The 12,949-nt window shown below is 34.4% G+C and overlaps 1 protein-coding gene across 1 annotated transcript in view; it reads right to left on the bottom strand.

Moving 5' to 3' along the window:
* TBC1D12 (TBC1 domain family member 12) overlaps positions 1-12,949 on the bottom strand; it is a 129,849-nt gene that overhangs the window by 50,697 nt on the left and 66,203 nt on the right. The window contains exon 3 of the mRNA XM_051981685.1: positions 4,939-5,054. Coding sequence (XP_051837645.1) covers positions 4,939-5,054 — 116 coding nt within the window. The remainder of the gene's footprint in view (positions 1-4,938; positions 5,055-12,949) is intronic.

The following is a 12,949-nucleotide window of genomic DNA, read 5'->3' as shown; positions in this document are numbered from 1 at the left end:
GCTGATGTTACAAAACTGGGAGCCTGAAAATCTGGAAATCTAGCAGAAGAGTAGATTTGGGGTATAAAATTATGAGTTCCATTTTGGCCCCAGTAAGTTTAAAACATCTCTGGGTCATCCACACTGAAACATACAATAGCCCACCAGGCAGAGGGTATGAGACAGATCCTGACTCACAAAATTTGCTATCACTTTTTGCCTGGGCAATCCACGGGATTTCTCCCTGCATCAAGTGTCTGGCCCATGTCTTTTTTTCCCCTCATTTGTTTCTTAGATGACATCATTTATACCACCTGTCTTTGAAAATTCCTGGTTTGTGATGCACTGCAGCCTGCTCATCCTGACTGTGTCATCTAGAAGTTCATTTTCATTTCTTTGGAAAGAAGATTGTTCAAGGATACACTTATGCCAGAAGACTACTGGCATTAAAAATGAGTCTTTTTTACAAGAACTGATGCCAAGTAAGTGAGCAGAAACAATAGAAAGTTGCACCCCGTAACAGCAACCTTCTGTGAAGAACAGTGAATGACTTAGCTATTTTCAGCAATTCAATGATCCAAGACAATCCCAAAGGACTCATGATAAAACGGGTCATCCACTTTCGGAGAAAGAACTGATATTGTCTGAATATAGAAGGACGCATGCTATTTTTCACTTTATTTCATTTCTTTTTTTTTTTTTGTTCAAGTATTCTTGTATAAAATGATTAAGATGAAAATGTATAACGTATATCATATTGCTTACCATCTCAGGGAAGAGGAAAGGGAGGGAGGTGATGGGAAGGAATACAGTTTTTAAAAATTATTTTAACATGTAATGGGGTGAATGTAGAATAAAAGATTATTTAAAAATAAAATAAACAATGAGTTGCTTTGGGGAGCCATTAAAAATATTCCAAATTACTGTGCTTATTATAATAGTTTGACACAGATAATCAATTCTGATGAACTTCATTCTTGTCAATAATGAGGTGATGGTGCAGCTAGGTGGCACAGTGGATACAGCATCAGCTCTGAAGTCAGGAGGACCTGGGTTCAAATCTGATCTCAGACATTTAATACTTCCTAGCTGTGCGACCCTGGGCAAGTCACTTAACCCCAAATGCCTCAGAAAAAAAAAAAAAATCAATAATGAGGTGATTCAGGCCATTTCCAAGACTTGTGATGGAAAAAGCCATGCATCATGTGATGGAAAGAATAAAAGCACCATGGAGACTGAATATGGGTCATAATATAGCATTGTCACCTTTTTTGTTGTTGTATGCTGGGGTTTTTTTCTCATTTTTTTCCTTTTTGATATTATTTCCTTTATATAGTATGACAAATGTGGAAATATGTTTAGAAGAACTATACATGTTTAACCTATATTGGATTGCTTGCTATCTGGGGATGAGGGTGGGAGGAAGGAAGGGAGAAAAATTGGGAACACAAGGTTTTGCAAGAATAAATGTTGAAAACTTATCTTTGTGTGTATTTTGAAAATAAAAAGCTACTGTTTTTAAAAAATTAGTTTAAAAAACTGAATTTAGTATAACAAAATACTACCCCCTAAAATGTATTTTACAACAAAATACCTCTTCTTCATATCAAAATTAGGGTCCTTAAAAGTTATAACCAAAATAACTGTAATTCAATAACATCATTCATATCATATAAGTAATAAAAAAAGGAGTTACATGATGTCCAAAAGACTGCAACTGGGTGAGAAATGAAAAAATTGTTCCCCTAAGCTTTAGGGGAACCTTAAATGGAGAGCATGGAGGAGCTCTCTGATAGTCATCTGGTAGGAGATAAACCTCAGTTTTGTTTTGTTTTGTTTTAATTTATTTGATGTATAGTGAATTTTGGCCCAGCCTCTAATTGTAACAGTGAGAGTCTTTGCTTTTTGTATGGGTTTCTTATAACAGATTGTGGAGTTTGTTTTCTCACCTATTCTGCCATTTTCTTTCAGTTTACTGTATTATTTAGTCAATTCACATTTAAAACTATGGAGAGTAAGATTGTTTTCCTCCTTTGGTTTCCATTATACCATTCCATTTAGATATTTTTTCCTCTTCATTAAATGAATTTTTTGCCATTGCAATTAGTTTTAGTTAAACTACTCTGATGCATTTTTATTTCCCTGGGTTCTAGTTCTACTGTGCCCTGCTCTCACATGCCTTCTCTTTCCCTAGTTTTAAGTTTTAATTAAGGTAATGAATGTTCTTTATTGCATTTAATTTCTAATTCTTCCACTCTTTTCCCCCTTCTCTTTCCCCTCTAAGTGATTATTAAATGTAAATGGATGGTACAATGAATAGAGCATCAGGCCTAGTCTCAGGAAGACCTAAATTTTTATTTAGCTTCAAACATTTACTAGTTCTGTGATCCTAACAAGTCACTTTACTTGGTCTGCCATCAGTTTCATTCATAAATTGAAAATAATAATGGCATCTAGTTCCTAGGATTGTCATAGCATAAAGATGAGATAAAAATATTTCAAAGTGCTTTGTAAAACCTTAACGTACTATATAAATGTTAGCTCTTAATTAGTAATACTGTAGTTTAAAATTGTAATGTTCTTCTTTTTCTAAAATATGATCGTTCTCTGTGGGAGCAGGTTTCTTGGAGGTTCTCTGGAGGCAACCTTAGTTTCAGTTCTGATTAATACTCACCTCAAATGCATCCAGGGATTTAAGTACAGTCTTTTATTGTCTCTTCTAAAATATCCCAGTTAGTTTTCTTAGAGGCCTATCTCTCTGCTTGGTTCCAAGAGCTCTTGCAGCTTGTCTTTTTCCTCTTCCAGCTTCTGCCTCTAGCTCAACTCCAACTCCTGGCAATCTTCTGAACTGACTGACTGAAGCTCTTTTTATGTTCTTTTAGAGGTGTAAACTCAAAGGTTGACTCCTCCTCTGAGAGTGGGATTATGGAAGGTGTGAATTTGGATATCTCATACTGAACCTTGAAATCTGCCAAACATGTGAACTAATGTGTGAGCTAATATGTGAACTCTTGAAGGTGTTAACTTAAACATTATTTCTATCAATTCCATTGAGTTATCACCTTGTTTCAAGTTCTGGCTCATAACACAAAATTTCTCTATCTTCTTCCCTCTGGTTTTTTTTTTTTTTTTTTTAATGTTTGTTTGTTTCCTTTTTACTGTGCCTTTTTCTAAGAATTACTACTTTGCTTTGTTTTCTTCTTCTTTTCCCTTTTAGACTACTTTGAAATTTTTTTCTTTGTGGACAAATTCCCACCTTTTTTTAAAAAATAGAATCAGAGAATTGTGTGGTTCAATTCACAAGGGAAGAAATACTGAATAGAAGTAATATGCTGGATGCCAATTCCCCTGTCCTAAATCATACAATACAAGTTCTACCCTCTCATTCCTTCAAATGTTCTCCTTATTAATGACCAAATCATCTTCCCCTGGCTCCATGTCTATTCCAACTCCCCTTTCAGGTCCTGACCCCAGGACCTTCCTGGCAAGCACCATGCTTGAGGCAGAGGTAGCCTTTCAATTTCCTTTATGAAGCACATATCTTATCGCTGACTTCAATGGGATCTCTGCCCTTCTTTAGGCTGAGACTACTTCTTTCAATTCTTGATTTACTTCAATTACTCCTTTCTGCTAGCTCTCAAATTCTACCAAAACCCCTATACTTGACAAAGACTACAGGAATCATTTTTTAACTGTTTGCTCATGAATGAGGGAGAGCTTCACCACCTCTCTCTCCTCATTTCATTAATGCAGCCTCCCATTGTGCTAATCACTAATTATAAGAGAAATGCAAATTAAAACATCCCAGAAGTTTCACCTTATAGTGAGCAAACTGACAAAGTTGACAAAAGATAAGAATAGTTGATGTGAAAGAGATGTAAGTTATAGAAAGATGGGCACTGTAATAAGCTACTGGTAGAACTATGAATTACAATCATTATGGGAAAGTAAATTAGAATTACATGAAGTAATTAAAATGCTACACCCTCTGACCTAGAGCTTCCAGTCTAACATATAACCCAAAGAGGTTAAAAAAAAAAAGGCTCTATATACACCAAAATATTTACAATAACATTTTTTGAAGTAGTAAAAAAAAGTAGAAGAAAAAAGTAGTAAAAAAAAATAAGAATTGCCCATCAATTAAGCAATTTAAATAATTAAAAAGTGTGTATATATATCGATATGCTGGAACATTGGTGTATTATAAAAAATGTTTTCATGAATATATTATTGTGTTGTAAGAAATAATGAATGAGATGAACTGACATAAAATGAAGTAAGCAGAACCAGGGAAACAATATACAAAATAATAATGGAAATGAAAAGGACAACAAAATAATAGAAAATGAATGATCCAAAATGATGCTGACCAAGCTTGGCCCCAAAAAATAGATATGAGATGACACATCATTCCACTTCTTTAAAGTGGGAGGCTCTAAGGGCAGAATATTGTATATATGAAATGTAAGACTTTTTGATGTACCATTCTTGCTAAAATGTTTTTTCTTTTTTTTTATTCTTTATTTTAGGTGGAATCTCTTGCAAGGTGGGAAGACAGGGATTTAGATGCTATAAATAAAGAAGCTATGAATAAAAATTTGCTTTTTAAAATGAACTTAAGACAGGAAATCTGACAGAGAAGACTGACAGCCAAACTCAAAGACAGAAAAGCTGGATTTTGCTCTAAATGATTCTTTTAGATTATAAACTATGAAAAAATATTTTTAATACTTCATTATCTAACTCAAGCCAACACCTACAGAATCTACTTTGGCTTCTGAATCAACAATATAGTTTTTTCTTAAGAGGACATCTTTCTGTAATGATTTTTTTCAACAGCAATTTGTCAAATATAATGTCAAATTCAAAAGCAAGAATGTTTTTAGTGTGATAAGACAAATGAATCATTCTAGAATTAAAAGTATGACTAGTACTACTAACGATCACTAAAATACTTACGATGGTCGGTCCTCAAGAATGAGAGCAGTAGTTGAAAGTGGTTCAAATTCAAAATTTTTACGTCTTGTGGATGGAAGTGAAGGTTTACATGTCCTTCCTGTTCGCGCTTCATATTCCTAAAGTTTAAAATAATAAATATTATTCAAAGATTTTACATTTTAAACTTTTATTTAATTGCTAACATTTAGTTGTCAAAAACAAAATGTTGTAGTATGGAAATATGTATATATTAACTTACAACTTTCACATGAATAAGAAAAAAATTTAAAAACTAAAAGAAAATTTAAAAATAAACAGAGTAATTATGTAACTTGTTATGTAATGTATCAAATTCAGATATCTGACAGTCACCAATCCCTCCCCCCAAAAGTAATGAAATAACCCCCAAATTTTTTACATATATAATAAAAATATGGTGTTCAGCTCTTCATTTAGATGACATTGTGTTGGAATCTTTACAAACTGTTAAGTCATTAGAGTTAATAGAGACAATAATTATCTAATTTAGCATGGTTCAGTATCATTGATCTGATCTTATAAGGAGATGTTATGGGCCAGAAGAAACAAGGTACTAAGTACAACTGATAGAAACAATGCTTGTGTTCACACCTTTAGAAAGCTCATATAAGCAAGAAGTATTTAAATACTCATTGGAGTTCACAAGTATGAGAGATTCACAAAGTAAACTGTGTAATGTTGTGAATTCACACCTCCCTTGAAGCTCTTAGGGCCAGAGAGCACTCTGGGAGGAAACCATAATCCCTCTCTCTCGCATCCCACAATCCCTCTCTCTGGAAGGAGTATTAAAGAGAGCTTCAATGAGCCCAGTCAGCAGAGTTCAGCTGAATTAGATTGGGGAGGAGCATGCTGGGACAGACGCAGAGCACTCTGGGAGATTGAGAGCTAGAAGCCCTCTCTCAGAGGCAAGAGAGATTCATTCCATTTTTCACTTGGCTGGCTGGAGGCTGGAGTAAACAGAGGCAGAAGCAAAGGACAAACCTTTGGATTTGGAGACATTCGGAGGGAGCTCTTGGAACCAAGCAGAGAGAGAGGCCTCTAAGCTAACCGGGCTATATTGGAGGCAATAAAAGATCTGAACTTTTATCACCTGGCTGCATCTGGGGTAATTATCGATCTGAACTGCAACTAAGGCTGCCTCCAGAAAACCTTCCCAAGAAACCTGCTTTCTCCCAGAGAGAATGATTATATTATAAAGAAGAAAATCACCACAACATTGCAATCTAGTCTCATTAGAAATAAACAAATATACCATTTAAATGTTGATACACACTTAAAAATCACAAAGTAATGAAGTGATCATCTACATTATTTGGTGATAAACCAATTGGTATAAAGAAAAACACCAAGTTTTAAAATCCCATTGGCCCATTCAGTGGAATTAATCAGATTTTCAGATGCTGGATAAAGAAATTCTAAACTGAATTAACTCATGTAATCATATCAAGGTTATTTGATAACCTTGGTCTCAAAGCTATGGGCCTATGATTCTTTTTTATTATTATTATTATAGCTTTTTATTTACAAGTATATGCATAGGTAATTTTACAGCATTAACAATTGCCAAACCTTTTATTCCAATTTTTCCTCTCCTTCCCCCCAATCCCTCCCCCAGATGGCAGGTTGACCAATACATGTTAAATATGTTAAAGTATAAATTAAATACAATATAAGTATACATGTCCAAACCATTATTTTGCTGTACAAAAAGAATTGGACTTTGAAATAGTGTACAATTAGCCTGTGAAGGAAATCAAAACTGCAGGCAGACAAAAATAGAGGGATTGGAAATTCTATGTAATAGTTCATAGTTATCTCCCAGAGTTCTTTCGCTGGGTGTAGCTGGTTCGATTCATTACTGCTCTATTGGAACTGATTTGGTTCATCACATTGTTGAAGATGGCCCTGTCCATCAGAATTGATCATCATATAGTATTGTTGTTGAAGTATATAATGATCTCCTGGTCCTGCTCATTTCACTCAGCATCAGTTCATGTAAGTCTCTCCAGGCCTCTCTGTATTCATCCTGCTGGTTATTTCTTACCAAACAATAATATTCCATAATATTCATATACCACAATTTATTTAGCCATTCTCCAATTGATGGGCACCCACTCAGTTTCCAGTTTCTGGCCACTACAAACAGGGCCGCCACAAATATTGGTGCACATACAGGTCCCTTTCCCTTCTTTAAAATCTCCTTGGGATATAAATCCAGTAGAAACACTGCTGGATCAAAGGGTATGCACAGTTTGATAACTTTTTGAGCATAGATCCAAATTGCTCTCCAGAATGGCTGGATATATTCACAATTCCACCAACAATGTATTAGTGTTCCTGTGTACATCCCCTCCAACATTCCCCATTATCTTTCCCTGTCACTCTAGCCAATCTGACAGGTGTGTAGTGGTATCTCAGAGTTTTCTTAATTTGCATTTCTCTAATTAATAATGCCTTGGGGGCCTGTGATTCTTTCATTCAATTCCCTCCTTTTGTAGATAAGGAAACTGGAGGAGTGGGCTAAACTGCTCACACAGTTTGGAGAGCCAGTACTCTTTGGCTCATGGCTGTACCTGGTTTGTACTATACAAAATGCTATTTCTCCAAAGAAGACATGTCACTCTCAAAAATGTAAAGAATTTTTAATGAACATTTTAGTGGATTATAAGATCCTGACAATGAAGTTTGCAAAGAATTATACTTATATCATTTGAGCCTCATAGCACTGATAGATACTACAAGTATTCTTATTTCTATTTTTCAGATTAGGAAATTGAACTAGTAAGTTTTGAAGATGTCATACTTGTACTCAAGGTCAAATATATATTGGGCACTATTTCTTTAAAATATCAATGCAGCATACCAGCATCATGAAACAATATCAAACTCTCCAATCTAAAAAAATTTAAGCAAGAAAAAAAGATGAAGACAACACAGTCCTTGCCCACAAGGAATCTGTAGACAAAAATTAGTTTTATTATTAAATGTAATAGAAAATTGTATGTAAAGTCAGTATGAATTACAGTCTAGAAAAGGAAAAATATTTTGAGTAGAAGAAAGGATAAGAAACAGTTTCCAAATAAGAAAAGTCTATGAGGGCAAAAACCTCTCCTAGTGTTTAGTATATTACCCTAGTACCTTACCTTGCAAAGACCAGAGACTTAAATGTTTGCTCAAGTTAAGAGTTGGAAGCAATGGCATCCTATTTTTATTCTTGAAATATTTTAATAAATGATGATAAAGAGGAAGGCTATTTATTCTAGGAACATAATGTGTATATAGATGAAATGGTCCTTTAAGATAAAGTACATAATGGGGAAGTATAAAATAAGTATAAAGGAGCAGAGGCATGCCAGAATACTGCTGAGAAGACACTTTATTTTGTGAATAATAGCAGACAATAAGGAGCACAAAGCGTATATTATTAAAATTAATTTGGTAAGGAATACAGGGAAAGTGAAAGAAACTGTTTAGGAGACTAATCTCCTAAAAACTCTAGATGGATCACTACAAGTTATATAGATGGTGGTTGTTCAGTTGATCTGACTCTCCATGACTCTCCTTGAGTTTTCCTGATACTGGAATAGTTTATCATTTCTTTCTCCAGCTCATTTTTGTAGACATGGAAACTGAGGCAAATAAGTTTAAAACATTTACCCTGAGTCACATGGCTAATAAGTATCTGAAGGAAGATGAGTCTTCCTAATTCTAGGCATAGCAGTTTATTCACTTGCCTGCCTCATTAAATTGAAGAATCTCTCCGTCTCTCTGTGTCTCTCTCAAACACTCAAACACACACACACACACACACACACACACACACACACGTCCATGTGGCAATTTTAACCTCCAATATACACTCTCATTACTAAGCATTAGTAATGTTAAATACTTCACTTACGACACTTTAAATATTTATTTACATTTATCTGTATAAGGTGCCCTTCAGCACAGATGAATAGAAATATCAACTTGTCCATCCTCATCAGGCAGTTTTGGCTGGGGAAAAAGGCAATTAAGATATGACTAAAATGACTTTCCAACATAGTAATCACTATGAAGAATCACTATGAAGAATTAGGTACTAGTAATAAAAAAAAACAAGCATTAAGCAATCACTATATCCTAAGTGAGAACATAGAGAACTATTCAGGCAGACGATAATTAGCATGGACAGTAATGTGTGATAAAGCTAGAAAGACAGAATGGGACTGGTCAGATCGGGAAGGATTTTAAATGACAAGTAGATTAATTTATATTCAATTCTAACAGGGAAGTAGGGAGCTATTAGACCAGAGTTTACACAGAAAAACAACAATATGGTCAATCCCTCACTTTAGGAAAATCGCTGTGGTGGTTGTGACGGACAATAGATAGGAATGGACAAAGACTTATGAGGGAAGCATTGTAGTTAGAAAGCTACTGCAATTGTACTGATGCAAGACAAAAGAGGTCTCAAACAATGTGATTGTGAATATAGACATGGGAATAGATTCAAGAGATGTTGTGGGAACAAAAAAATAACAAGTTTTGGGATATAAAGTGAAAGAATAAGGAGTCAAGGAGCCCCAAGATTGTTAACTTAAATGACTGAAGAGATAGTGGTAAACGTCACAAATTAAATGACTTAATTAAGTAATCTTGGTTACTTAGCAAGAGAGCAAGGCCTTTTGACCCAAATCCTATGACCACAATACCATGTTTCTTCTATTTTCAATTGACCCACTATGATCAGATTTAATGCTCATCAAAAAGGATTTTGAGGAACTATTGACATTTCAAAAGACAAAAACAAAGATTATTAAAAGTATAGAAAATGATGCATGTGAAACAAGTTAAAGGAGCTAAAAGATAAAGAATAAACTAGTTATCTTAAAATAAATAACAGATTTTAACAAAAATAGTCAATTGTTCTTCAACTTGACAGGATATCTAATGAGCTCATAATTAAAGCACAATAGACTTGGTTGAGCAAAAAAGGGAACTTCTGAAAAACTGAGCTAATTAATTTGGAACTATGCCCAAAGGGCTACCATACCCTTTAATCCTTTCTACTGGATCTGTATCACAGAGATCATAAAAAGAAAAAGGACTCACATATGCAAAAATGTTTGTGGCAGCCCTTTTATACTGGCTAAGAACTAGAATGCCCGAATAAATTGTGGTATATGAATGCTATAGAATATTATTGTTCTATAAGAAATGACCAGCAGGATGATTTCAGAGAGGCCTGGAGAGACTTATATGAACTGATGCTGAGTGAAATGAGCAGAAGCAGGAGATCATTGTACATGGCAACAACAAGATTATGCAATGATTAATTCTGGTGGATGTGGCTCTTTTCAATAATGAGGTGATTCAGGCCAGTTCCAATGGTCTTGTGATGATGAGAGCCATCTACACCCAGATAGAGGACTGTGGGGACTAAGTGCAGATCACAACATAGCATTTTCACCATTTTTGTTGTTTGCTTCCTTTGGGTTTTTTTTTTTTAATCTTTTTTTCCTTTTTGAAATGATTTTTCTTGTGCAGCAAGATAATTGTGGAAAACTGTATAGAAGAATTGTACATATTGGAATTCTTGCCTCTAGGAGAGGGGGTGGAGAGAAAGGAGGGAGAAAAATTTGGAACACAAGGTTTTTCAAGGGCACATATTGAAAACTATTTTGCTTGTATTTTGAAAATAAAAGACTGTTTAAAAAAGAAAAAAGAAAAACTGAGCTAATTAAATATTTAATAAGCTATTGAAAATGGCCAAAGGGACTAACCCTTAGAGAGTTAAGAAAATTTACACATATTTTTAAGGGTTTTAAGCAATTATAAGGTAACTATCTCTATAGTACTAATTACCATCAGAAGGGCTAAGTATTACTACCTGTGAACATAACTTACTAACCAAAGACAATGTGTGTGTGTAGTGAGGGGGGGTGGAGATGAGCAAGGAGAGAATAGAAATATAGATCAGAGAAAGAAGTTGGACTTAGTAGACTATTACTAACAAACATTCAATTGCTATTTTTTAAACAGTGATACTGAAATTAATTCCTCTTTATTCTATGATGCAATAACTGATATTTAATACTTTTTAAATTTATAAAGTATTTTTCACTGACAATACCCTATTCACTACAGATAGTAGGAGTAGGAAAAAAGGGTTCAAAAGAAGAAATGACTTGTCCATTGACACAAAACCTAATAAACATTTAAAGAGTAATCTGAACACATCTCATCAAAATGTAGATTAAGACAACTTTTAACAAAATGAGAGGAAAAGATAATGATATATTTTGGAGGGGAAGTGGGAAAACTGAAACACTAATATGTTGGAATCCTTACAAAGTGTTAACTCAAGAGTTGATAGAGACAATAATTATCTAATTTAGCAAGGTTCAGTCTGATTGATCTGATCTTACAAGGAGATGTTATGGGCCAGAAGAAACAAGGTACTAAGTGGAACTGATAGAAACAATGCTTGTGTTCACATCTTCAGAAAGCTCATATAAGCAAGAAACTCTTTGGGCCAGAGAGCTCTCTGGAAGGAAGCCCACAAGCCCACTCTCAGAGGTGGAGTCAGATTCATTCCAACTTCCACCTTTGTGCTGGCTGGAGGCTGAAGGGAGCAGAGGCAAGGACTAGTGGCAAGAGCTCTTAGAACCAAGGAGAGAGAAGGCCTCCAGAAAACTAGCCGAGTCCCAAGTGAAGGAGATAAGATTTTGTAAGAGACAATAAAAGACTGTACTTTAATCCCTGGCTGCATTTGGGGTGATTATGGATCTGAACTGATACTAGGAAAACCTCCCCAAGAAACCTGCTCCCAGAGAGAACCTTCATATTATAAAAAAGAACATCATATTTTCTCTCCCTTTCTTTTGATTTAGAACATAGGTGGTCATGACCTCCCTGACTTCTCAAGGAGGTAACTACCTTCTTTTTATGGTGTTTTCACTTCTCTTTTGAGCAGTCAGGGAAGGTGTGATCACCTTCATCTGGGCAACCTATATTTTTGTTGGCATTCCTCCATTTCTCTTAGGTTATTGAATTTATTGGCATAAAGTTGGGCAAACTAACTCCTAATTATTGCTCTAATTTCCTCTTCATTAGTGGAAAGTTCTCCCTTTTCAGTTTTAAGACTAACAATTTCATTTTTCTCTTTCCTTTTTCTAATCAAATTTACCAAAGGTTTATCTATTTTGTTGATTTTTCACAGAACCAACTCTTAGTTTTATTTATTAATTCAAAGTTTTTTTTACTTTCAATATTATTAATTTCTTTTATTTTTAGAATTTCAAATTTAGTATATGATTGGGGGGTTTTAATTTGCTCTTTTTCTAGCTTTTTTAGTTGCAAGCCCAATTCATTGATCTTCTCTTTCTCTATTTTATGCAAGTAAGTCTCTAGAGATATAAAATTTCCTCTTATTACTGCTTTGGCTGCATCCCACAAATTTTGGTATGTTGTCTCATTCTTGTCATTCTCTTGGTTGAAATTATTGTGTCTATGATTTGCTCACTTCACCCTCATTCTTTAGGATGAGATCATTTAGTTTCCAATCACTTTTTGTTTTATTTTCTCCTGGCTTTTTATTGAATGTAGTTTTTATTGCATTGTGATCTGAAAAAAATGCACTTACTATTTCTGCCTGTCTACATTTTGATTTTGAGGTCTTTATGTCCTAATATATGGTCAATTTTTTGTATAGATTTAATGAACTGCTGAGAAGAAAGTATACTCTTTTTTGTCTCCATTCAGTTTTCTCCAAAGATCTCATACTTAACTTTTCTAGTATTCTATTTACCTCTTTAATTTCTTATTTATTTTGTGGTTTGATTTATCTAGTTCTGAGAGTGCAAGGTTGAGATCTCCCACTATTATAGTTTTGGGGTCTATTTCTTCTTGCAGTTCTCTTAACATCTCCTTCAGGAGTTTAGATGCTATACCACTTGGTGCATATATGTTTAGTATTGGTATAGCTTCATTATCTATATAGTTTCCT

Source organism: Antechinus flavipes, chromosome 2 (genome assembly GCF_016432865.1).
Source record: "Antechinus flavipes isolate AdamAnt ecotype Samford, QLD, Australia chromosome 2, AdamAnt_v2, whole genome shotgun sequence".
Classification (NCBI taxonomy): domain Eukaryota; kingdom Metazoa; phylum Chordata; class Mammalia; order Dasyuromorphia; family Dasyuridae; genus Antechinus; species Antechinus flavipes.
Note: the sequence above shows the minus strand (reverse complement) of the source record. Positions and strands in the feature narration are given on the sequence as shown.